Source organism: Apteryx mantelli, chromosome Z (assembly GCF_036417845.1).
Source record: "Apteryx mantelli isolate bAptMan1 chromosome Z, bAptMan1.hap1, whole genome shotgun sequence".
In the NCBI taxonomy this organism is placed as follows: Eukaryota; Metazoa; Chordata; class Aves; order Apterygiformes; family Apterygidae; genus Apteryx; species Apteryx mantelli.
Genome location: NC_090020.1, coordinates 72,726,766 through 72,754,590, shown reverse-complemented (window position 1 = coordinate 72,754,590; position 27,825 = coordinate 72,726,766). Strand labels below are relative to the sequence as shown.

The following is a 27,825-nucleotide window of genomic DNA, read 5'->3' as shown; positions in this document are numbered from 1 at the left end:
ATCTAGCCCTATTTAGATATCAAAATAGGTCAAGCTACCTTGAAAATCATGTCTACAGACATGGAAAATATTGCTGTCTTTGGGAAAAAAAGGGTTTGTTTTATTTTTTTAAATATTATGAATTTTGGGGAACAACGTTAGAACGAGTTGTAATTCATTGTCACAATAAATTCTGCATGTAAAGCATGCAAGGATAAGGTTGATCTTCTGCTGAATTTGAAATGTCTGTGAGAAAAGAAATGAGTCCAAGCCTGAATGATTCTTAATGCAGGGGCTGCACAACTGGCACCGAAGGTGCATATCTGTGAGCTAAAAACTAATAAAAAAGATGTGAATTATTTATTTGGGGGAACATTGATATCATTCTTTTATTGTTTCAGACATAGACCAAAACGTGCACTATTAGAATACAGTGGTGTATGCCTTGAACACCAATAAAATGAAACAAACACTAGTGATATATGTGTTTGTTGTTGTTTATCACATTTGGGTGTCACTTGTGTCACAACACTGTGTAATGTTTTTGTTTTGACTCGACTTGCAATTGTAGCTCTTGGGCCCATAATCTGGGTCTATTACTGCCAACATTCATCAATCTGACCACCACCTTGCATGGATGTATTTCTTTGGGAGCTACGAACATTGTCCCCATTCCCTCTAGGGCAGAAGATACCATTATGGCTAAGAATTCATTGGATTTTTTCACTTTAGCATGTTACTTAGTATATCACTGTTAATCTCTCATTTCAGAGTATGTTTTATGGTTTTATTTAGTCTTGTTCACATCAAAATGTTTCCTCCTACCCTTCCCATCCTGAAATCGCTATCTTTCTCTGTAAAAGGAAAGCTTTCAGTAAATGCTTTTATCGGACACCATTTTGCGAATGCCCCCTCCAAAACTGCTGTATAAAACATGTCCATTTTGGATGTGTAAGATTTGATATTGTTGCAGGAGCTTAAAGGGCATTTCCAAATGTAAATTGGCTACAGAACTTCCACCACTCTCCAGAAAGGTAAATTAGCCAACCAAATTTTAAATATTGGTAAAATTATACTGATAGCAGAAGTTGCAATTTCGAATGATGCTTCCAAGAAGAGGGCTCTTTTTGGAGTCAAGGCACTGGAATCAGACTTGGGAAATCTTTATTTCCTGAGGCTGTCATGGACTTGCTCTTTGAGGGTTTGCTGGTCCTTCCCAGGCCAGGCTTTCCCTCTTTAACATGAGGTTAGAGTGGTTTTGCACTTTTATCCTTTTCCAAGCATGCCACATTAGATTGTAAGAGGACTTTTATATAGTGCTCAACAAAGCTGTACCCCAATTTTAGTCAAGGCTGCTATCTAGGCGTTACCTTAGTAATATTATGTAGAAGAATGTCTCTGTATCTTCCAGTGTGCCTTGCAGGAAAAAAAACAAAACCAAAAACCCTCTTACTCTCTGGAAGATGCAGTGACACTGGACTAGCCAGGGCACATGCTGGTGTGTGTATTTCATTAGGAGTGAACATACCCAGCGTGCAGATACACACTCTTGAAGTTAAACTTAGTGGCAGGAATTCTGTATATCAGTCAGTCAAAAGGCATCCTGAAGAGCAGGAGAATACGCTTTTGTCTTAAAATAGAAAATTTCAGTGGATGAGGTCTCTTTAGTGCCCCACAAACTCATCAGCTAGCTGAGAGTATGCTTGGGAGTTTCCCATTCCTCAGATTAAACTTATTTTAGGGCTCAACCTTCTCTCTGGTTCTGCTTGTATCCCTTTTAAGTGGTCTTACTAGAAAAAAGAAAAAAAAAGCAACTAACAGTGCTGCTTCAAGGTGAAGCTTCAAAACAGGACCAATATGTCCTTTCCACATTTTTTTATACCACACATTAAGTGAAACACTAAAATGAATGGTTATTAGAAAGTTTTTCTCCTATAAAAAATATTATTAAAATATATCAAAGATGCTAGTAATCTGAGTAAATTACAATGAACCAGTGTTTGCAGATTTGATTATTACATTTAGCATTAGTAGATAATGCAGCTTTTCTTTTAGAAAGAGACACTATTCAAATATTAAAGAGTGAACAGGCCAGTGTCATATTTGTTAGTGAGCGTGTAACAGTGGTCTGTGATCAGGTAATTAAAGACTTTTCAAAGCACAGGCAGGAAGGAGACTATGTGAGCTATGTGATCTTGAATAAAATTTCCTAATTTTTGTCTGTGCAAACATATGACCTGTTCTTCACAATTAATTCCTGTTGAAAGGGAATACTTTTGGATAAAAACATGCGTGATATGATTTCCTTTTATTTTTTTTACTTTTGGTGAAGATGCTTACACACGAAGAACAAATTAGTTATTTTGTGTAAAACAACCCCCCCCACAATTCCTCAATGCAAACATTCAAACCACAGCCAAAAGGTGAACATTATTTTTTCAGACTTCTCAGAAAACGTTTACCACCGAGTTGAGAACAAGCACAGTAGAATTCATCTTTGAAGGTAAGTGCTTCAGAAAGGCATAAGCCACTGAAGATTGGAGGCTTAGAGGGGAAAGCTCCATCTCAACCAGCTAGCTAAATCAAACCCAGCTAATGATACAGTGTGTGATGATCCATAAAACTCTCGAGAGCTGTGTGTAGTGTAGAATACACCAAGTTCGCATGGATTCCTCTGCTGAGCTCAGTGTAACTACCTCCGTGAGTAAGGGCTACTCTTGAAGAAAGCTCGTCAGGATTTTGGCATCAAATGAAAGAGAAATGCACATAATATTGACTCGGGGAACCTTTTATCCAGAAGGAACAGGATAGCTATTGGGCCGTGAGAGAAACCACTTCTTCTGTTAGCGATTCTCTGACTATATAGTCAAAAGATGCAGGCTTTGTTTTCTTAAAAAGATCTTTCATTCAAGCATGCCAGGAATTATCCTGGCTAACTTTTAGACCTAGGAGAGATTAACTATGTCCAGGTGCTAACATATTCTGCATCTGGCATTCTGTGATTCACACACCAAGTGGTGGTCAGGTATTTTTCAATTTACCTTATAGTTAATAAATATTTTTTAAATAGTATAGTATACTTTAAATAGTATAGTTTAAATAGTAGTGCATATGACAGTCAAATTAAGAACAGTTATTCTAAGAAGGGGATGCTGAGCAGTTCTCAGTTTCCCATTGTCTGTATTCTTAGAGGATATTCAGCTGGTGTATCTCACATAGAAAGATCTCGAAGGTTGGAAGAATCCCAAGCCAAATTATCCTTCACACCTCTCTTGATTTTTACAGTCATTAAAAATTGCTGGCACCTGTGAAAATGATGGTACAGTCAAATATCAACACTTGTGCATATTTGGAACTTGCAATTTGAATTGTCTTTCTAAAATTAGGGGGAAGGAGCATGTTGTGTGTGTTCAGCATGCTGCTTTAAAATACAGAAATCATTCCAATTTTCCTGATATGTCAGAGGCATTATTCCACATACAAAGTTTTAAACCAGAGCTGGCTTTCAGTTGCTGAGCTCAAAAATCTTCTGAAAAAAAAAAAAGCTAAGGGCGAAAGTTATAGATAATTTAACTCAAATTCCTGCTTACATGAGAAATTTCAACCAGAAGATCATTTTAGGAAACAACAAATGAACGAAACCGATCAAACTGCAAATGTTTGAAAATAAGTGTCTAGGACCAAAACTTTTGTGATTTAATTAGAGATAGCAGAAGCCAGAATTTGTTACTTGGAACAGAAATGTTAGCTCTGTTTCATATCCTGCTTTCTAGATAATCACAGGAGAGGACAACACATTTCTAAAAATAAGCAAGCTTTTTATTAAGATAACTATTTACAGAGATGGTGGAATGTACACAGAGACCAACTTCTGCAGACACTTTTGCCTTCGTGTTCCATGCAGATTGCTAGTGTTTTCATCTTAATTGAACCGTTATAATGTCAGCACTATATTATGGTGAACTACAGTAGTCATAGTTGACTATATGGTCAACAATTGCAATTTTCTCCGTGTATGTGCTAATGAATTTAACTTAGTACTCTGAGATGATGCCATTCAAGCCATTTCATTTGTGGAGTAGTAAGGCTTAGTGATTACAGTGAGGATGAAAGAAGGAACCTGTGGAATATTAGGAAAAGTCACTGCTGGAGAAAGGATGAGCCACCACCTAAAATGGGCAGAAATGGGAGAAGAAAGAGCCCTTTGAACTGGCTGAGGCTAGGAGAAGCCCCTTGAAGAGGCTGAGGGAAGGGCATGGCTTATACTGATAAGGTGGACTCTGCAAGCTGCAGAAGCGATGTACCTGTGGAGCAGGGAACGCTATGAGAAGATTTGGGAGTGTCATGTTGCTAGCTTCGTGGACAACAAAGCTGTGCCCAAGCTACTTGCTGTTCCCTCATGTAACTGGTCTCTACTTATACTGAGATATGTTTCCATGTCAAGATTTCGCTGGCAGCAACATTTCAGAGGTTCCCCCATCCCTCAGTCATTTTCCCTGCTCTCACCTCCCACTGCATGTTACTGGCTCTTTAGATGCACAGCTGTGTCTAAACTAGATAAGTGATTCAGATTTAAAAAACACATCTCTTTCTTTCACCTAATAGATACAAAGAACTTCCTTTGTGGTTTCTACTGATGCTGTTAATGTATGAAGAGACTTACTGACTGCAGAAGATAGTGAAGTTGTCCTGTTTCTTAGGGAGGAACTGAGTCTGAGAAGAATTTCCTGCTGCTTGAGAAGTTTCCAGATATCCTCCCTGACCTGGCATTCAGTAGCCTTTAATAAAAACACAGTTGCATTTGTGCTAATTTCTGCAGTCAATGTAAGATTACTGGACAGTAGCATCTAAATAAGACTTGCTGCCAATGTACAAAAGCTTTGGCATGGGTTTAATAACAAAAGTTATTAGCTTGTTAGGTTTCATTCTTGTAGAAACACCAAAATTCAGATTTCTAGTTCCAATGTGAATCTCAAGATTTTTCAAGTCTTCCCTCAGAACAGTGGCAGGATTTTTGAAAACACAGGAGCAGCCTCATGCCTGTATTTTCAAAGTTAAGGTTTCATTCCTCAGTTTTGAAGTACACAGCTCAAAGAGGCCTGGTTTTATATTTTAAAAACAGGACACACAATCTTGTCTTTAACTGGCCATCAAAAAAGGATCTGCCAAGTTTCAGTGCCCTGGTAGCAGACGAGGGGCTGGAAACTCCATCCAGTGAAGTACCCAAGGCAGCTGAGCTTGAGCCACATGACAGCACCAGGAGGAAGGGGTGAATGATAGTAATGGGCGACTTCATGCTGCAGGGGACAGAGGCCCCCATCTACTGACCTGACCTGCTGTCTATAGAGGTTTGATGTTTGCTGAGGGCTTGGACCTGGGATGTTGTGGAGATACTGCTGAAGCTTGTCTGGCCCTTGAACTCTATTATCCCCTGCTGCTCTTCCACATAGGCACCAATGCTACTGTCAGGGGAGACCTCGAATGTATCAGGTGTGACTACATGGCTGTGGGGGTGAGGGTCAAGGGCATAGGGGCTCAGGTGGTTTTCGTCTCGATCCTGCCAGTGATGGACAAAGGCTTGAGGAGGATCCTGTGGGTAAACAACTTGTTGTGTAGCTGATGTTTAACAGCATTTTGGCTTTTATGAACATGAGACTGTCTTTGAGGATTGAGGACTACTAGGAAGAGATGGGATCTGCCTTACAAAGTGAGACAAAAGCATCTTTGCCAACAGGCTGGCCAAACCAGATGAGGAGAGCTTTAAACTAGGAATGATGAAGGAGAGAGATGGCAACCCACAGCCGGTCAAGGAAGTGGTGGACTGGGTTGGAAAGCAGAGGGTGCCTGGTGACGTAGACAGGAGAGAACTTGAAACTAACAAAACAGGGCAGAAGGGGGCCCACCCCAAGCCTTCAAGGGCAGATCAGTGGCACAAAAACCAGCTGGAGGCCAGCCACTAACAGTGTACCCCAAGGGTTGATACTAGGGCCAATGCTGTTTAAAACGTCTTCATTAATGACCTGGATAATGGGGCAGAGTGCACCCTCAGAAGTTTGCAGATGATACAAAATTGGGAGGAGTCGTAGATACACCAGATGGTTGTGCTGCCATTCAGAAGGACCTCGACAGGTTGGAGAAAAGGGCAGAGAGGAACCTTGTGAAGTTCAACAAAGGGAACTGTAAAGCCCTGCACCTGGGGAGGAATAACCCCATGCACCAGTATAGGCTGGGGGTTGACCTGCTGGAAAGCATCTTTGCAGAGAAGGACCTGGGGCTCCTGGTGGACAGCAAGTTGAACATGTGCCAGCAGTGTGCCCTTGCGTCAAAGAAGGCCAACAGCATCCTGGGCCGCATTAGGAAGAGCATTGCCAGCATGTCGAGGGAGGTGATTCTTCCTGTCTACTCAGCCCTGGTGAGGTCACGTGAGTGCTGGGTCCAGTGCTGGGCTGCCCAGTACAAGAAAGATGTGGACTGACTGGAGTGAGTCAGTGAAGGGTCACGAAGATGATTAAGAGACTGGAGCATCTGATAGACAAGCAGAGGCTGAGAGACCTGGGACTGTTCAGCCTGGAGAAGAGAAGGCTCAGGGAGGGATCTTATCAATGTGTATAAATACCTGATGGCAGGGACTAAAGAAGACAGATTCAGACTGTTCTCAGTGGTGCCCAGTGACAGGACAAGAGGCAATGAGCACAGCCCGAATTACAGGAAATTCCGTTTAGACAGTAGAAGAAACGTCTTTACTGTGAGAGCGGTCAAACACTGGAACAGGTCACCCAGAGAGGTTGTGGAGTCTCCATCCTTGGAGGTATTCAAAACCTGGCTGGACATGGTCCTGGACAGCCTGCTGTAGTTGACCTTGCTCTGAGCAGAGGGATTGGGCTAGACAATCTCCAGAGGTCCCTCCAACCTCAACCATTATGTGATTTTTGTGAAGTGTCAAAAGTCTCTTTTGAAAATGTGTATTTCAGCACTTGCCTTTAGCCTCCTTCATGCTGCTCTCTATACTGTCATCGATTGAAAACAGCAGCTGTACAATTATAACTCTGCTCTGCTTTGTACAGAGGAAGCAGACATTTGCTTTTAGTTGTAATCAATATTAAGATGTTCTGTGGGATGTCACTCCGGTCTGCAAGGTGTTCAAGGTGGTGAAACTGTTGATGAGGCCTGTGCCTAAACCTCTGGTCTAAGCAACCTGGACAGACATTCCTTTTTGTTATACTTTCCGGTGCATGCCCAGATCATTTGTGTCCATCAGTAATGAGCTTCAAAATAATTACCTGGGACTTGGAGGGATTGTGTGAAGCCAAGATGCTGTGTGTCCTCTCGTCAGCCCGCACTTTTGTTGCTTGTCACGTGCTCAGCTCTGTCCTCTTTATACTTTAATCTTTGAGTGTGTCTGTGCGTGTGCACACATGCACGTATGTGTGTATGTGCATAAAATGTGGATGATTGTAGGAATTTTCTACCTGACATATTGCCAGTTTTCTAAAAGATGCCCTTGCATTTTATTTCTTATAGCAAGTTAAATGTTTCTTCAAGAGTTTAATTTAGTGTTTTGTATCAGAGGAACATTGAGAGAAAAATTGTCGTAGATAGAGCAAAGAGATTAAGAGACATCAAGACAAACATTTTTCAAGTAGCACAAACAATTTAGCCATGGTTCTCATTGAAGTTATTAAACTTTGGATAGCTAACTCCTGAAAAATATACCCTCAAGTGATATTGATGGATGGGAAAAGGAATTTTCAAGTTATTTACTTGGCATTTTTATGGTTTAACTGGATTTTTATATGTGTGTGTATCTATATCTATAGATAAAATATATCTATATCTATAGATACTGTATCTATATATCTATAGATACAATAAAATAAAGATTTTGTGTGTGTGTGTGTGTATATATATATATATATATACACACACACATCATATAAAATAAAGCTGTATTTTTGTGATAATAAATACAAAGTCTTTGATCTGTGGTTATCTTGCATGTTTTACCTGAATGTTATAAACACTCAGAAGATGTAGCAAGTTGACTTTTATCCTTATTTTTTATCATTTCATTTCAGAACAGTAATAACCCACTTAATACAGTTCATTTTCACCAACAGCACATAAGACTCCATTATGAACTTTAAGTACTGGGTGGTCAACTTCATTAATGTTTTCAGGTTTCTTCTTATAGCAGTATGAGTGTCATATGTCTTAATGTAGAATTTTTCATACTGCGCGTGCTGTAAACATGAAGAAAACATCTTCAGTGTTACTCAAAACCTCATAGGATATTAGCTGTGTTGGTGATGTATGTGTTACTTTGCCATCATGACAGATACTATGAGAGTCTTGTAATAAGATATTATAAAAGGAAAAAACAACAGGAGGACAAGAAAGCTGCTCAGTTTAGGCACTTAATTTATTTTTAAACTTTAGGACTAATGAAACAGTCTTGCTAAAGCAAGTTACTAAGTTCTCTGTGTTCACTAAGCTCACTTATTGGTGAGTAGTGGTTGCCTGTGGAAGGGTTCACACTGCCTGTAACTTGAAGGGTTAAGGCATTCGTGTTATGGCTTGAACCAAAATATCAGCTTGGAAAGGCTCCCTGCCCCATCTTCCCTCTCTGAAATCCTGGCCGTGTTGTCCTGTCACTTGCCTTGCTCTGGCTCGTTCAGCTCCTTATGGCATCAGATACTTAACCCATAAGAGAAAAGAGAATAGTTTTTTTCCCTAGGGTTAGTGAGTTGAATTCTCTTACCATGAGATCAGATGAACATCTGAGTCAGTGCAAAAGGGGAGGGAGAAGCCCTGGGAGTCGGGATAGGAAGGTGGAGGAGCACGTGTGGAGGGAAAGGGATGGGGGAAGCAGGGAGGTGCAGGGTAGACAAGTGTGAGACCTTTCCCTTCCGGTGGCAGTGAGCCGTTGCTTCTGCTCCGTGGCAGTATGAAACTACGCCCTTAAATGATGCAGGTTTTCCTGGGTCCAGGGTTTCATTCACAGCTTTCATGATCTGTCTTCATCGAGGCAGATGTAGCAAACCATCTGCGGTACCAATTTGCAAAGTCCCTGTTATTTGCTAGCTGCTGCCCTTTAACAAAGTCGCTTTTACTTCATTGCAGTTGGAATTCCAATGTAGAAAATCACCGAAGGAGGCAAGGCAGGAGGGGGTGCCACTGGCACACCGGTGTGCGATTGGCATGCTGATTTTTATCCAGCCTGTCCTCCTCTTATTAAAGTGTTAATTCTCAGTCTGTTGCATAGACATGCTAACACGTTATTGCTCATTTTCAACTACTTTCTAATGCTTATGTTAAATGTTCCAGCGACTTCTTTTTTTTTTTTTGAAGTTGTTTGAAAACTGGTGAAATAGCAGATGAGATGCTGAACGTCCAGGCGCAGCGAGGACCGGCTGCTGTGCAGGGGCGGTGGGCCGGGCACCGAGGGGACGGCAAGGCAGGCAGCGCTGTCAGCTCTCGACAAGGGCCCCGTCCCGCAGCACCCAAACGAGAGGAGCAGAGCAGGTCCGGTGGCAGCAGCCGGGGTCAGTCCAGCGAGCGCTGGACAGGTTTGTAGCCACAGGGCAGGTCTGAGGACCAGCAAGGCACAGGCCAGGCACAGGGCGCCTGCAGCGTCGCTCAGGCGAGGACCGAGGGCGATGGCCTGAGGCTGAGCGCAGCCCCCGAGCCGGGGGGCAGCCCCAGACGGGGCCTCTCGTGGCCTCTTCTCGCCCCTGAGCCGTGTCCGCAGCAGCCTGATCCCAGGTTTCCCGCTGGCCACGGCAGAGCTGACCCCAAGCACAGCACCCAACCCCAAGGGGGAGCAGAGGAGACTGCAGAGCCTCTCGCTGCGCTCATGGACCTGGCACTGAGAACTAGAAGTTGCTGAAGAGTAAACGGGATTTGAAAAAATAAAGTAAAATGCTGCTTCTTGGAAAACAGGAAGCGAGCCTGTGGGGAAAATTCACAGCAAAAGTAGCCTGTAGGCTTGAGCACAGAGAGCTTGCCTCAGTGTAGCCGATTCTCAGGGAATAAAGATCCGACGACCGTTTTTCTTGGCCGTGCTGATGTGCTGCAGATAGGCATCATGAATTAGGGAAGCCAGGCCCCAGCACTGGGACTATGACGGTTTAAGCGCAAGTCTGTTTAGGGGCACGAACACTTGATTTTGACTCAGGGTTCCAGGAATACACCTGAAGTTAAGCAGCCAGAGTGCCTCTGTGGAGCTTTTTTTTAAAGACATCTCCACTTACCTCTTTCCATTAGCTAGGGCAGTAAGGCACTTATATCAGGAGAAATATTTCACTAAGTGTCTAAATGCAAGTACAGTTAATGTACTTGTGTTAGGCAGACCAGCTTCTAACCTATAATAATCAAAGACACACAGGACTCTAAAAGATATCCAAAAATTACCCTGTCTGTTCCCCTTCACTAAACCTAGGATAGGTATAAATTTAGACCTTCGCTTAGAGATAATGGTCTACCCTGTTTGTAATAACCTTTAGCATCAGGAATTCCACAAAAGCTGTTCCTTAACCATTCCCAGTTAGAATTTTTTTCTACATGTAATTCATTTAAAAAATTCTTTACAAAATCATTTGTTTCTCCTTCTCACATGAACTTCTAGAACAACTGGTCACTGCACACTATGAAACAACCATCTCTCTGTGGAAAAGTTCCTTTCTCCCTCTCCTCTTCCCAGAATCGGAGCCCTTCCCTGAGTAAGAGCCTTACACAAGGAGTACAAGGAAGGGGGCCTCTTCCCCATGCTTACCTCTTCCCTTCTCTTTTGCAATTTGCAGGGCCAAGGCAAAGCAGGAAAAGCAAAGACACAGTCACTACTGCCATCGTGCCTGTTCATTTTTAGTGGGATTCCCTGCGTTGCATGTATTGCCCTGCAACTTAAGTTCTAAGCCATGTCCCCTTTATTCCTTTTACCTGGGCTATAAGTACTCTGATCATAGTCACCTTAAATGTACCTGGGACAGAAAGCAGATGCTGTATACTGCATCAGAAAAACATCACATGAGTCTGAGCCTGTTATTATTTTGATTTTTTTTTATTGTGTTCATTTCAGTATTTTCAAAGGGCTAGCTGAAATTGGGGTCCCGTAGTGCTCTGGGGAGCTATACAAACCCCAAGCACCAAATATGCCCTGATCTGAAGAGCTTATGACCTGAGTAGATGGGATGTATCCAAGGCAAGAAAGAGAGAGTAAGGCAAGAGAGTATATGGAGAGTGTATGGGTGAACAACCTGATCACAGCATATGGCTTACTTGTCACAGCAAGGCAGTGGAGGGGTTCGGTTAGGAAAGAATAGAAAAAAGCAATGGAGCAGGATGCTGAGGGTAAGAGGAAAGCTAAATGTGGAATGAACTTGAGGGAAGATAACTGTTGGGGGGAAGCAGAGAGCGCGTGAAATAAAAAGTCAGTTAGCTTAGGACAGAGAAAGTTCAACTGAAACTACAGAGAGAGGTGTCCAGAGCTGCGCCTCGTGGCTGGAGTCTATTCGGCTCCTCCAGACGGGGGGCGAAGGGCCTGATCCAGAGACAAGCCTTACGCAGTTCTGCAGCTGTGCGTGGCAGTGGTGCAGCTTCAGTGCAGTGATTCCTCCGGGTGCACGGATGTTACTGCAAGGTGCTTTCTCACTACAGCAGCCTCGGAGGTACTGACTGCTTTGGAGCAAAACTCACCCACTTTCAAAAGGTTTGTGCAACACCGTCCGGAGCACTAAAAAACCCTGGTGACTCCATAGGACCATAATAGCTGGAGTCCCTGTGGTCATGCTGACTGTGCTAATGTGTAGGTGATCCAGGGGGATCTTCTCTTGTCTGGATCCAGTGGATTAATAGCAGTGGTGTGAGGAGACATGCCGTGCTCCTCCGTCCATGCTCTGCCGGAGGTTATGAAAGGGAGAGGAACCAGTTTGGCCTTTGCTCCTACCTGTTTCCTCACGTGCACCCTCAGTTTCCTCACTGTTGCTTTTTGTTAGGTGGCTCGTTTAGAGAAAACCACCAAGATTTATCAGGTTTTTGATGTTTTCTAAGGTTGATGCTGCTGTTCAGTGCACCACAAGCAGAATCGGGAGAGACTGGCTGAAAATGTCTTGATGCCGTTGTCGTCTTCTGTGATTATTGTGGTTGGGAGATTCTTGCTTTCTTACATACTGCTGCTGAGCAGCGGGAGTTGGAAGAAGCTTCAAAGGGATGAAAAGATGGCACATTTTTTTCATTTAGGATTTCCTGACCTTTTTTGGTTTGTCATGCTGTCTTCATTCCACTGTGGTGTTTACATAACCTAGTTCAGTCTGTAAAAAGAAGAAAAGTGAAAAAAGCCCCTATCAATGTTTATTGTTTTACAAATGAGAGTTTCACCATTATTTCAGTGAGAGAGCGAACAGGCCATAATATACTTTATTTTAACACTAGGAAAGGCCAGAATCTTCTCTTGAAAACTGTTTTTTCATTATAAAATTCTATTTCAATAAAACAGATTTTTTTCCCGTTAACTAATGAACTGAATTAAGTAATGTTTGAAACAAAAGGAATCTGAAGGATTTTTTCTTTTTGGGAAAAGGTTCTGTCTGAAAACTTAATTTTAGAATTAGTTTGAATTGTCTTTCATGAGGTTTTAAACTCCTATTTCATCATTTCATGACATATTGTTAGTGACAGTATTTCAACAGCAAATTTCCCTTGTTTTGTGAGATAGGAGACACATCAACCTAGAAAATAAAAGGTTCTTTGATCACTACCTATTAAGAGTTGCCCACAGAGATTTAAAAATAAAATAATGGAACAGCTGTTTCATTTTGCTGGCCCATGGCCACGGCCCGTTGAGAAATTTCCACTAACATGGAAACATGAAAATGTGACAAGCTTTATCCAACTCCTCTGAAGTGCCTCAAATTTGAAGCTTGTGAACATAAGAAATGTATTTGTTTTGAAGGTTAAGGTTTTTTTTTCCATAACTATTCATCACTGTAGGAAGATTTGGGGGGCACTTCATGACTGGATTGAGGAAGAAACCTGGCTATGTCTACACTAGCAATTTTTTTGCAATAATTGGAGCAAGGCGTCAACCTGAAGCAGTTGCTTCTGAGCTCTTCCTGACTCCGTTATGGTTAGGCTGGGGGTGTGGATTAATTTAAACTGGAGTGTTCACATTAGATACCCAAGCTAATTCTGCTTAGGTTTGCTAGTGTAGACGTGCCAGTTGCGTCTCAGCTAGGGTGTTAAACAGTGCCGAGGAACATCCCTAGGCTCTGGTACTTTGTTGACTGTTGCCCGTGGTGTCTGGCATGCTTTTCACCGGATCGACTAGCTTTCCCACAGCAGATCCTTCCCCTCTTCCTGGGGTGACGGAGAAGCTGCCACAGGCCAGAGACCATTTCCAGTAGGCAGTTTGCATGGGTCTGTCCAGATTATAGAGTGCGGGACTTTAATAATATGGACACAACAGTATGGCACAATAGGATGGACACAATAGGATGGATACAACAGGATGGCAAGGCCATTCCTTGCCAGTTGGCCTCTGGGTGAGAGCATAACAGTGCTGGGCACATTTCATTGACTAGTACGGATGCACACTGTCACTCTTAAATTTTCAGAAATCTGTCAGCTGTGATGAATAGAAATGAGACTTTTATGGATGGGTAATTTTTTCAACATTTTTAATTTGACTTGCTTTCATGAAGCAAAGATTTAAATAAATAGTGTTAAAATTTACTCCAGCTGAGGGAGAGGACTCATGTATTCTTCAGTTCACATGGAGAACTTGTTTGGTAGCTTCTTCACTGTTTTAGTAGCTTTTGTATATTTTTAGAAGTACAGAACCTAAGGAATCTATAAACAATAAACTAAATAGCTGTAAGCAGAGAAGTAAATGCAACAGTGTCAGTTCAACATTGTTTATCTACAGCTGAGTCCTCACTTGTCTTGTATTTGATATGCTTTTACAGTGCACAGTCATATGTGCAAGAGTGCTCCCCATTGATTAATGGATTTATTTGCATGGGACCAAGATCATAGCTTCCATTTCCTGTTTCATTAAAGCATTTTGGGCAATATCAAACTTTTTGTGCCTGACTGGCCGGAAAGAGGAATGACTGTATTTGTAGAGAAAGTGTTTCCTTTTATTTTTATATAAATTCTTTCCTTGTTCTTCATTACTAGCGCCAGTGTCCATGAGTTCTTAGGTATTCACAGGATCCAACTGTAGAGGTTATTTGCAGGTGGGATCATCACTGAGACAAATCTTCGCAGTATATTGTAGATATATTGCTTCCTTCTTTGCGACAACAGGCCCTGATCTAATTCAGGCATCAAGTCACGTGCCATTTGCAGGATTATATTTAACAAGAATTTTAGATAGAGCAACCTGCTCTGAAAATTGTCATTGCTGTCTGTAGTTGCACTACAAATGGGACTGTGCGGTGTACTCCTGCCATCCTGCTAAGTCCTGTTGGCAGTATTTCTGCCTTTGTCACAGCTGTGCCATGCAGGTTGAACCCGCAGTGCTGTGTTATGCCAGGTGTGTGGCTGATCGGCACCCTGCTGCACGTGCAGATTCCCGTCCAGGAGCTCTGCAGAGGGGAGCAGGCTCAGCTGTGTTCTCGCATTGTGCATGGCGCTACCAGATCAAGGGGAATTTCATGCTGAATTTTCAGAAGAGAGCTATTTCTGACCTGAATTGTAGGGGAAACTACAAATACCCAAAGAGTTTTACCCTTGAAAATTGTTTTAACATTCAAGCATGGTGCTTGTATCATAAAACCACAGATGTTAAGACCAGTTCTAATATCCATTTTTAGTGTACCTAATACCTGATGTTCTGTAAAATCTTACAAAATACCTCAAGCACACATTTATCTCAAAGTAATTTGTTAGTGAAGCAGCAATATGTACTACAACAGTTGTGATGAGCTGACAAACCGCTTTGATATGATGCTACAGAGCAACTGTTTAAAAGCCATGAGAGCTTTTGCATCTCAGTGGCATAAACATTGCATGTGTCAGATATTGCAGTTATTTAGTCCTGGCTATGAAGGGAATGTTCAGCCCAAAAAAGGACATTCTTTGCTTTCTGCCAGGGTATGTGAAATTCAGACTCTGGCAATGCTGCTCTGAATCCCTAGATGCCCATCAATAAATGACAAGGTCACAAGCTGTGACAGAGGAGGACCATGGGGACAGCCGCACGGTATGAGATAGTCCTATTTGCCTTTTCCTTTAGCCTCCTCTAGAAATAACTTCCATGTGAGGTGCAGAGCTTGGTCAGGTTTTCCTTTTCCTCTGTCATGCTTTTGGCCTGGAGGCGATGTGCTTCAGCGATTTGCCCGGCACAGTGAGCGCAGAGAGGCTGTTTGCCGTGCGGTTGTGTCCCAGGGAGGGCAGATGCGCGTGGTGGTGGGGCGAGCTGATGTGGTGCCCGGGCTGCTTTGGGGAGGATCCTGCAGTCGCCCGCAGACTGGGAAGCGGTGTTGCTGGGCTGCCAAACATGCCTCATACCTTCCTGCCATGATCTTCACAGCATTAAGGAAATTCTCTCATTTTTAGGGAAAATTAAACAAAGCAATTGAAAGTGTTGACCTCTCTGACTCAGTTTTGCTCTCATTTTCTCTAGCGTAAATTAGGACTTATTCTGCCAGTGACAATTTATAGGTTGGTGTACCTGAGGTCAGTATTTGTCTCTCTGGGTCTGTGTCATCATCTGTGAACTGGAGATAATAATGTTTAGTAGGGCTAGGTGAATAATTCATAGTGGAGCTGCTTATTAAACAGATGTTGCCTTTCTGTGTTTGCAGATAGTCTACAGATGGATTGCATTTTTTGAAATTTATGTTTTTTTCCAAATTATTCACCAAAAACATTCTGTAAATAATTTTATTAGCTTATAGTGCATTCAAAATAGAAATTTGAAGTCTGCCTTATATTAATATTTATCATAGCGGGTTAAAGTATGTTATTTCAGCAACTATGCCTCCCGGAAAACTTGTTTAGTAGAATCTCCACAGAAAGTAATGCAAGGAAGGCACAAATACATTAGAGTGAATGTTTAGGATGTATTTTTTTCCTCTATTACTATTGCAGGTCCAATACTTATCTACCTCACTGGGTATTGTGAAGATAGTAAGGTATTTTCTGAATGTAAAAGTGCTGCCTGAATAGAGCTATTGTTTCTAAGAGAGCCTAGAGATATTTCAGCCCAGGCTGTTCTTACCTGTCCATACTTTTGATATTTTATGGTCTAGCTCATGGTCCTGGCTGTATGGCAGGAGGCAAACAAGTGAGATGATGGCCTCTGCTGTACTTAGAGCCCCTGAATAAAGCAGAGATCTGTGAGACTAAGTCTGTGCTAGCAAAGAAAGTGGGCCAGGGCCCAAAGAGCAAGTGCCGTGGCATGGTATGGCTCTCACCCATATGGTAAACTCCATCTCTTCCCAAAAGGTGTCTGTACTGACCTACGAAAATGGTCTCTGGCTTGGGCTATCCTCCAGACCATCCCGGGGACTTCCCAGGAGAGTGTTAGCTGCCACAGGCTAAGCCTGTGCTGGGAACTGTAAGGACAGTTAAAACCTATGGCTGGCCCTGTCTTAGGGTCCTGGGAACAGTTGCCTTCAGGTTTAAAAGGCTGTGGCTAGTTTAGCCTCAACTGCATTGCTTGATACCCTGCCTGGTTATTTGGTTACTGAGGTATCTGTGTAGGACATGTTCAGCTCCTCCTTGTCCCTTCTCTGGGAATTAAGGGAAGGAAGGCAAAGAGGATAATTTTGCCACTGTCTGCAGGATGCTGGTGGTATCTCTAGAAAGTGGTTGGAAGGAGACTTCAGCTCCCTATTTTACTGTCTGAGAAATGTGAAAGGCTTGGAGAGAACCTGACAATCTGGCCGGTGTTTACTAACTAAAATCTGTTAGTGCAGCCTGTACTTTTTTTGAATGCTTCCATTGATTTTCATTAGATAATTTCAGTGGATAAGGACAATTCATATAGGTTGGAGCCCTGAGTGTGTTTTCTCTATATAACATAAAAGGACAGCACTGTCCTATTACATCTGCAAGAACTTCTTAGAGATGTTATAATACTGCATTCATTTTCAGAATTTCTTTCAAGTTTAGCTGATAAGGAAGATCCCTGGTGTGTCTAGGAAATATAAACCTCTAACATACAACCGGTAGTCTTGTTTTCTGAAAGTGTGTTTTTTCTCCCTGTATTGTTTCAACAAAAAGACAGGTCTTCATGAGTAGCCCTTTGCATACGGTCCTTGCACAGCCTTTGCCCAGGAAAGACTCATCCTGAAGTCCGTGGGAATATTTTTTAAGAACGAATGGCTCAAGCTTCAGTTACAAGGACTGAGTGGTGAAGGAAGTTAGGCTGTCTTAAACCTTGTTTATATTTATCCTTTCATCATAGCACCTAGCACTATCCAGGATTACTTGGAATGGAGTGGAAGAATAAATATGTAAAAGGATGAAGAAAACAATCATTTGTGTTTACTGTAAAGTGTAGACTCCGTCTAGTCACACTTGGTCTTTCAAATTAAAAATTATAGAACAAAAAGTTTTCTAGTAGCAGAAAAATGCAGAGTCCGTCCTAAAAAGACCAGAATATCAGTTCTACTCTTATTTTAACTTTTCAAGTATTGTTGATTGATCCTGTGGAGAGTTTGTAAGCTGTTCAGTTCTGTATTTAGCTTCAAATCAAGTATGTTGGTGGAAGTGACAAGTGTAAATCTGATGTAGGTTTGCTTCATATTTTAAAATGACCTTTACAGTAGCTTGATTTCTCTTGATATTTTCTCAGAACTAGTCAAGAAAATCAGATTTTCTTAGCCTTTGCTTACAATTTTCATAGGCAAAGGCACGCAAAAAACTATATATAGTAGATCTGTTGCCTTCAAAAAATTGAAGTTGCTGTTTTAATATCTTGATCAGTTCTCTGTTGCAGTTGTTTATGACGTGGGTTAGGTTTCAAGAGCATGAATGGTGGCTATTTAGAGAACTTGTGTTGAAAATCTTGGCCCTGATCACATAATCCATACACAGTCAACCTCAAAATGATTCCCACAGCCCACAAACACTGTGTGAGAGATGGTTTGGGGACATGAGTTGCATTGAAGATTCCTAGAAAACAGCTAAATCCTTTCAAGCAGGAGGGCAACACTGTTACTGTCTTTTCTCCAGGTAAGTACAGCTTAGTGCTTGCCATACTCGATGTACACAACATCTTCATCATTTGTTTCATTTTCAGAGGTCAGATGCCTGCTCTGTGCTTTCATTACAATTACAGGAGAGGCCCTGCAAGTGCTTCAAGATCCCTGAGGCTTGATTAGAAATGACAGAATTTCTTTTCAGAATTTTACTGAGTTTAAGGGGATGGTTGACTTGTGATCCTTATTATTTTACTAGATAAAGTACCTTTGTTTTTCTAAAGCTAATGATCCTTCTCAGTTAATGGAAAAGTATTTTTGGCAAGAAACATTATGTATTCAAAAATTAGGAACACCCTGAAAAATCTCCTTAAGAAGTTGAGTAAGGTAATGAAGTTTGTATTGCACTAGAAATTTACTCTGGTTGCAGAATAGACAAACTCTTCCACCTGCCTCTTTTTTCATACAGTAAATACAGTTGCTAACATGTAACTAGAGACATGGATCTCAGGGTTTTTTTTTTCTCCCACCTTTTTGTTTTGCAGTAGTTAATTTAGCTATTGTATTGAAATGCTGACCTGTACAGTGTAAAAGGAGGGAGACAGATACTTTGAGATCAATATAGTGCTATAAACATACCCTCCTCCCTTTTCATCTGATGAGAGACTTGATTGATCTTGGCAAGACCGAAAGATCAGTTTGGGCATGCAGCAGCGAAACAAGGAAGCCCGTCGTTATAAACCACATCCAACCCTCAGCAGCCAGCGAGGGGGAGGGAGGAACTGACCCCTCCATCATTCGCTTCTCATCAAGTTAAGCTTTGCAGGCTTACTTCTAAAATTGTCCCTCCCATCTGTAGCGATAGTGAGGAACTGAAGTTCTGGAGGTGATCAGGAGATTGTCCATCTCTTGGATCACTCATAAATGAGATTTCTCAGCCTGTGCCAAAGCAGCATGGGGTGAGGATGAGGCATTTTGTTTTCCTCGTCACTGGTTTTGTTTTCCTCATCACTGAGGAGAAACAGAAGGTCAATGAGGAGATGAACTTAGAAATACATTTAGACATATGTGGGAATGGTTGTATGAGTGACCTGCAGCTGGTATCTAATGCAGGTAATAGGCCGGAGGGACACTCCCAGAGCCCAAGGATTTCGCTGTTGGACTTGAAGCCTGTGGGAATGAGGGGGAAGCTCAATGCTACTGAGTGAAGGTGCAGGAACATGACGTGTCATGAGTTGATTAACAGCTCATTACAACTAAAAAGGGGGATGTCCCCCCTGTCTCCTGGTCTCTCCTCCCGCTGCCTACCGTGGACTGACAGTGGTGCCTGTCAGCACCCTCTGAGCACTGCTTTAGCTCACTAACTCCACAGGGGACCAGGCTCTGTCCCTGCAGGCAGGGCAGGGAGAAGGACCAAGTTCGGGGATGGGAAAAGTAAGGGGGGGTGATACCTCCTCTGCTGGTGGCATTGGAGTCTGAGGTGCATCCATTGTCCTGCCTGCTCTCCTCCTCCTCTTCCTCCTCCTCCAGGGGAGGAATCAGAGGAGGGAATCAGTACCATGTTTCTAGGGTAGGTAACAACCAATTTGAGTATGAGTTGTGGACTATGACAGTCTTTAAAAAAGAGAGTAGTACATATCAGTTTCTCTTTAAATACATACCTGCCAGGTGACTAAAGGAGAGAGATTCTGTCCTGTGACTTCTTATACAATGTCATTTTGTTTTGAAGCAGATAGGCTGGGGCCTCCCCTAGATATTCTGCTGGATTCACTGAACTGCACAGCTTTCAGCGTACAATGGAGAATGCCAAAGCAGCATGCAAGCACCGTCACGGGATATACAGTGAGTAAATCTTTATATTGTTAGTAGAGAACTGCAATACACTGCATGGCCTCAGACCTATGCATCACTCCTAAGGAAACTGCAAGCAGCAAGGCAAATGACAAGCAAAGCAATGACAAATCATGTCATTGCCCAGAAAGTGTTCAGGGGACGGTGGACTTGAACTGATTGAATTGTAACTCTAAGAAATTAGCAGTTTGTGTTTTAGAAGCAAGCAGTGATGGGAATTTGGGTTGCATGCCAATGGCTTGTAGTGGGAATAGATTGCTCTTCTGTTGTGGTTTCCACCCAAGGATCTCAAAGCTTTTTGCAGTTGATAGAACAAAGAAATACAGCAGAGCAGGTCAGTGTTACACTGTGCAGGTGAAGGAAGATTTGTAGTGATTTCAGGGCCATTCAGATCCTTTGGCTCATACTTCCAGCCTGAGAACTGCATTAGCAGGAAGAGCTCTTCCAAGCTAAACTCCTACCTTCCCACATTGGCAGTAGGCGCAGGGAAAGGAGGCAGTTCCATGGTGTGCTCCTCTTGATAGATACTCTACCGCATAACATCACCGGGAGCCCAGCTTTGGCCTTAACTATCACAGAGAACCCTGTTTTATCCCCCCCCCCCCGCCTCTGTGGTGAATTTCCTTTGAAGAAGTCCAGAAATTTCCTTGTTTCACCCAGCAATTCTGTAGGGAGGATTCTGGCCCCTCTCAGTCCCTTCCCCTGCCCCCCCTCCCCCCCAAATTGCCTGCTGGACGAAACCGAGTGGCTAGCCTAAATTGGGCAGGATGTTTTACTGTGCATGCAGAAAAGCAGTGAGCACAAATGTGTCATTTATTCATCAACAGAAGGATTGTAACTTGGCATTATTAGATGTTCCATGGCAATGAAGCTCAGTCCCAAAATGGAAGTTAATCAATCGGAGGTGATTTTGCCTGGGCAAATTAGCACCAAAGACGTAGCATATCTACTAGAATTGGTCATTTTCCCTTTTTACAGAAACTAACAAAAGTTGTGATTCGGTTAGCATTTTCAGTGAAAGGTTTTGAAATTTCCAGAAAAAATGGACATAATCTAAAATTCAGTTTTACATAAAAAGGTGTGAGCAGAAAACTCCTTACTGCCTGTAATACTGATGTACTCCAGAAGCATGAGGGGCTTTCCTGAAACCAATTTTGCTGGTACACCTACCCCTTCATCCCGTGGTTTTGTAAATGACACTGATGCAGCACACCTACAGAGGTGTTTTTATTGTTGTAAAAGTATGAGTAATATAGCACACCTGGAAGCATCTGCTGTGGCCAGAACCTCTCTCTGCCAGGCACTGTAGGTAGTTTGGTCCATTCTTCTGTGTAAAAACAGAGGTGCAGCAAATAGGACTGCATATGGCATTGGAGGGGTGAATACTGGGATATTGCTTACAGTTCTGGTATCAACTCCAAAAAAAGGACATTGACTGCTTGGAAATTCTTCTAGTTTAAGTGACTTTTCCATATGTCATACTATTTTCAAAACAGTTATAATACATTATAGTCACATATGAGAAATATTATTCACTGTTCATTCAGTAGATGAAATATCCAAGCCGCAGTTTAACTCTTGAGCTCATGTATGGCATGATAATAAAACCGATGACAAATATAGCATTTATAGTGCTGTACCTAAACCATCTTTGCTTGGTGTTAGTTTTGGATGCTCTGGCATCTCAAGGTCTCTCTGTGCTTAGGAAATTAAATTCTGTGTGGTTCATTAGTTTCCTATATTCATGAATAGATGTGAAGAGAGACATTTATGATAAAGCAATTTGCATAATCACACAATGTCAGTAGCTTCCTTATATGAAGTAAAATGCCTAAGTTGTGCAGACCAGTTACATGAATCTTCACCTGTTCAAACGAACTGTGGCCAGATGATGCACAATTAAAGTTGTCAGTTCAAGTCTGACTTGAAAGCTAGGCTGTGTTTTGCATCATTAGCATATAGACAGTAAGATGGTGTCATTTGGTCATGATGACAAGGTCTAACAAATGTGAAGGGAATGTCAATGGGTGCTAGCTTTTCATACCTTTGGAAAGGTAGGAGATCATAAACTTAAATGCTGTCCACAATGTGATAACAGCGCTTGTTTTTAAATCATTCTGAAGCATTGCATTACTGCTTGAACTGGCTTGACTCTATCTTCTTCCCAAGGTCTTTTACTCGGAGGTTGAAGAAGACAAAACAGTCAAACCACTTTCACACGATGTTCCCCTGAGTCTGGATATGCTTAGCATGGTAAGCATTTCTTTTCATCAATAGTCAGGCGCTAGAATGGAGCTTGCAAGAGGGAACTTCCAACTCTCTAGTTGCTGTTGCTTTGTGAATTACGCCCAGGATCCAAGCCCCAGATCTGCTCTTGTATTAAGCAAGAAGCAAATCATAATATTTTGTAATCCAGTCAAAAGGCTGTGATATATTTTTACTTCTCATTGTCTGACTAATTTTTAGTGTAAAACTATTGGTACTTGCTGTGCATTTTACTTGCACTGACCTCTGGCATTTACTAAAATATAACTTCCAATTTTGAACGTGTATTTTCAGTAAGGGATTCACTGCACTTCCCCCATGAAAGGGGAATTGCATGACTCTGCCATTATGCACAGTTAAGAGTCTCAACATCTGTGTGTACATATTGCAGTGTCTGACCCAGGTAAGTTTGTGAGTTAGAGGATGCACACAGTTTTCGGTGTATTTTTATTTGCGTATGTGAGAATCTGGCCTCCAGAAGTATGGATTTGAAGTTTAATTGTGCTGTTCTAAGTACATTTGTGAAAGTCTGTCTCTGTTAAGATTCTCTCAGCTTCTGACTTTTTTATTCTTAAAAACAGAGCTTTTCCTCATTGCTTCCTATTTTTCCTCTTTCCTTCAATTCTGTTTTTCCTTTTATCTGCCTCTTTTTCTTCACTTATTTCACTCTCCCTTTCTCTTTCCTCCATGCCTTTTTCTGCCCAATTTCACCTTCCTTTTCCATTTGCAGTTGAACAAGGCCCCTTCTCTTCTACTGCACTGCTCAGCGATTAGTACTGAGATGGAAGCAATCCCTCCATGCTTCTGGATTGTTTTGATACTATCTGCTTTTAAAGGGTCTTCTCAAAACATGCAGGCATTTCTACAGTGTGGAGGACCTTGCTCTTAGAGTTCAGCAAGGCAGGGTCAGTGATGCTCCAGCCACTGCTGAGGCAAAGCACAAAGGCACTGCTCGAAAGAGTGTCTCAGGTTTGGTGCTGTGAGGAGAGTGCTTTAATACCACGCACTGGAAAGATCAGTCTGTTCTTGAAACAGTGATGTTACCAGCACAGGAATTGAAGGTTTATGTGTGCATGCAGAGGAGCATTGCAGGCTTTTGTGATCTTTATTTTGTGATTCTTCTTCACAACTTCATTTTTCCCCCTTTCTCTTTTACTCATCTTCTTTCTCCTTTTTTTTCCTCGCCTCTCTTCCTTTTGCCTCCCCACTTGATGTTCAATGAAATGCATTCACTGATATCCTCTAATCTATGTTGGGTAGTGCTCAGAAACCTTCCCTATGGGAAGCATGAATGAGAGGAATCCTCATATTCCTGCATTTTTCAGTCACTGTAGTTGTTAGTTCTGATTCCTATATGTTTCTGGGAATATAGTGAATGAAAGAGTCTCATTGCCATGATAAATTATTTATTTATGCATTACTTTCTCCATTCTGATGTTTATTTCTGTATTCCTCATTTGTTTTTTTTCCCAAAAAACATTCTTGCTGGTAGTGCCAATAAAGATCAAACAGCACATTCTTTCTTTTCTTAATCCTGACAACAGCAATTCTTACTCCTTGGGAGAACAGATTCTGTGTTCCAGTACTCACTCAGATGAACAGCAGCCACAAAGAATATTATATGATGCAACACTGGCCATGTTTTATTTCACTGACCCATTATTTATGTGGTTTTGCCATCACTTTTAGTACGGTACTTCATTAACAAGTCCTATTTCACTTTTTCCCAGGGTCAACTTGAAGGACAAGCAATTTTTGTAAGTATTGCTTCTCATAAAACTCTGTAACAGCTGTGATTTAAAATAACACTGAACATTCTGATCCTGGCTTTCCACAGATTCACCCACAAAAACGTTTCCATATTGATCTCAAATGTTGATTCTACTTAGCACTTACACAGAGTCCTTTGTAGTGAAAATGTGACAAATAGCTTACGTTCAAAATCTAGAGATAAAGAAGCACTCTGTGAAGGTATGTTTGTACAGGTATATGGGTTTCCATTTTAGAAATGGGTAATCTTTTCTGTCAGTCATCAAAAATATTTATGGATATGTTATTTTGCTTGAGGAGATGTGTGTAAGAATGAGATAAATTCAGGCAGTGAAAACTTGCAGGGACCTGAACAGCCAGGTAGTCAGACACACAGTGATTGGAGAGAACAAAGCATCCAGGAGTGTGAGCGGAGACGGAGAGGAAAATGTCGGAGACAGTCCAGAGAGAGGAGAGGAGAGAGATCACTGGAAACATGGGCAGGCAAAGCAAACACGCAGTAGGAAGGAGTGGGAGACTAACAGCTCTTATGTAATAGGTTTAAAAGAAATACTAACCCTTTCAATGGCTTTGCAGCTGGTGAATTATTCAGATTAATTATTTCCAGTCCTGCACTCCGTCCATTCTGCTTCCTGTGAACAGTAAATGGATCCAGCTCATTAGGAGGGAGGAAACTAGCAGGCTGTGCTCAGTTCAGGGTAGTATGAGGGCAGTGATTTCCATGTCTAATGAAACCCCTAACATGAACAGTCTCCTGCAAACTTTTCTTCTGAAATCTGATCTCGAAATGGAGAAATCACGTGAAGTCAGTGGATCTTGTGGGACTTTCACTGTCTGAAATACGGGTAATTTGATTGGATTGTAGGAGGCCAGTGTCCGGATGAGACTTCAGGATGCTCTTGAACCAGGACTGTCTGGTTCTATCCCAGTTAAGCTGAGTTTGGATTATGGTATTTCAGAGTTGAGGTTCCATGCTGGGCTGCTTTCTCTACTTGATAAAAATAATACTTCTGAGGGGTACTTGTGGAAAAGTATAACCAACTGGGATTAATCAGATCCCAGCTGTCATTAATCCTCAGGAAGTGGTGTTGTTGCTGAAATGCTTTCTGTTATATTCATACCAAACTCAACAGTAATCTGCAAGTTTTGTGGTTAAGGCTGTATTATTTGTCTTTCTGTCCCTAAGCCTCCTCTACTGATATGACTCCACTGCCTGCTCAGAAGCTTCTCTGAGTTGTGTGAGACTTGTAATGAGACCTGAACTGGATCGCCTGTTTGTGTGCATGTATGCATTAGTGTATCTGTACATTAGCAATTGCATAATATATTGTATCTGTGTACTAATCATTTCATAATATAAACATATAAATGAGAGCAATATGGAGAAGTGCAAATGCAGTACAATTTACTAATGCTGTTGTTCTTCTGGGTATAATATCCATGAAGTAGGGCACAAATATATATAAAAAAAAGCAAGAAAATTTAGCAGATTTTAAAGGTGGAATGTTTTAGGTCTGGTACCGAGCCGTGGAGAGCAACAGTGCTCCCTATCAAATGACCAAACACACAAGTACAAAATGGGGAGTGACTGGCTGAAACCAGTAGTGCAGGGAAGGAGGTATCAAGGGATCAGGTATCATTACAACCAACAGCTCAGTTTCTGCAGCTGCACTGTAATTCAGTGTAACGAAAAGAAAAAAAAAAAACAGAAAACAGATTTTCTTTGGAAAATAATTTGTAATCCAAATAATTTCTGGGAGCTAGCTTACCACACAGCCTCACAAACAGTTTTATCAACACAGCTGAGGGAAGGACAAGCTGTCTGGCAAATCAAGGCTTTCTTTCCAGCTTTTGGAGGGATATATAGTTCTTATACACGATTGACTCCACCAAGGAAAAGGCATCACATTACTTCACCTTATTCAAGAGAGTGAGATTGTAATGAAAATAGCAAATGTCATTTAGCAGGGTTCTAGCAAGAGTGTCATGTTTAAGACAAGAAAGTGCAGTTGGTATTAGTAAAGCTTCATCTGGAATATAATGTCCAAGTTTGGATCTCATGCTTTAAAAAGATACAGGGCAAGTGGGAGAGAGTGAAGAGGAAAGCTACTCGTTCCCTTCCATATGTTACCCAAATTCCATATCCATGAGGCCACTGTTTCTCTTCTAGGATGTAGAACACCTGGTTTTAAGACCCTTCTCCTAAATACAAGCAGAAGAAGAAATGAAATGTTTTACCCCTCAAAGAGTGGGGTAAAAGGAGATACATTTCTTCTCCAGAATCAAATTCCACACTGTCCTTGGTGTGTGGGGGGTATTCCCTGAGACTGCCTGCCTAAACAGCTCCTGCAGCAGAGATGGCCATGGTACAAGGTAGTCTGATGATGTCCGAAATCTTTACCCATTCACTAATGTGTCGATCCTAGAAGATTAAAACATACTTGATCTCAGAGATACTCACTGTATGCCCAGCTCCATGTTCATGGAGAGGACATTACCAAAAGAAACAGGCAAATAGGCACTTTAGCAGGTGTAAGGCAAGAGAGGACTTGACTGAGGTTTTGAGGATAAACATTAAACTTTGATACCCTAGTAGATACTAGCACTTTGATCTTGATTGGCTTTGCAGTCAATGAGATTCACTCAGTGTATCTTATTGCAGACTTGAGTCTGGAGGTAGTAATGTCAGACAAATACAGGCATATCCCACTCTCTGCTGAGCTCAATTTCCTCAAAAGTGTTAAAGCAGTGTGACACATAATGAAGAAATTATTCCCATGAGAATTAACGTAATAAAGAGGGATGCTGCAGGAATGAATGCACACAAGTTAAATACAGAGGGACAGCATGGGACATGGAGCGTGGAGTGGCAGAAGCAGGATCATCAGTATCATCAGCGAGAGGAAATGTGGGGTTTTCAGCAGCTGGCTTTTACAAATCACGTTCTGAAAGATCTCACTCATTTTATCTGTGAGACTGAAAGACCCAGATAAATCTTTTGGTTTGCGTGGTCTTGCCGCCTCTTTCTGAACAGTTACTTTTCAGCAATGTTATCATCTTTCTCAGATGAATCCAAATCGTTCAAGCAGATCAAGGGTGAAGGATGGAAAAACAGGATAGTAGTCAGGCGTTCCAAGTTAATTGGAAATGAGTGCTGGGGCTCCAAAACCACAGCTAGAGAAATGACAGATGGCAGGGTGCTGTTGAACAATATTGTAGTATTACTATATACTCCCAAAACAACAGAGAGGGAAAGTTTGTCCGAAAGACTATCATAAGGAAACTTTGCAGAAAATAAAATTTTAGGATGGTACACTATTTTGCTGCACCTGGAAATGCAGATTTCAAGTCTGTTCCAGGCTGAAGAAAAAGGAGCCCTCTGCATTTTCCCATGCATTGTAAATACTACTTTTAATACTGAAGAATGAGAAGCAGAAAAAAAAGTCTTGATAAAAAGATTCTCTATAAGTGCTTTTCTTTACACCAGAATAATCTGTGGCATAAAGCCAAATATTTCTGTTTACTTGCATATGCTGTCAAAATTCTTAAATCTGAATTTATCTATCTGTCTATAGATAAGCTACAGATAAAGAATTCTGAATTTTTATATACACATACACATGCTCCTTTAAGGACCAGATATAAAAGTCTGAAGCTGATCCATGCTATGTGGACCTGCCAGTGATAAAAGGTTTGGTGTGACATTTGCTAATTTCTGGGAGGTTTGAGCAGGGTCCTGTGAACAGTATTCCACAGAACAAGCTCTTTATGTGGAAGTTAGCATCGCCTTCCTTGTAGTAGTTGGCTTTGGGTT

The 27,825-nt window shown here is 41.7% G+C and overlaps 1 protein-coding gene across 1 annotated transcript in view; it reads left to right on the top strand.

Annotated features, from left to right (window-relative positions):
• Nucleotides 1-27,825, top strand: part of EGFLAM (EGF like, fibronectin type III and laminin G domains) — an 83,980-nt gene that overhangs the window by 3,972 nt on the left and 52,183 nt on the right. The window contains exons 2-4 of the mRNA XM_067316167.1: nt 19,855-19,967; nt 22,146-22,229; nt 23,972-23,998. Coding sequence (XP_067172268.1) covers nt 19,855-19,967; nt 22,146-22,229; nt 23,972-23,998 — 224 coding nt within the window. The remainder of the gene's footprint in view (nt 1-19,854; nt 19,968-22,145; nt 22,230-23,971; nt 23,999-27,825) is intronic.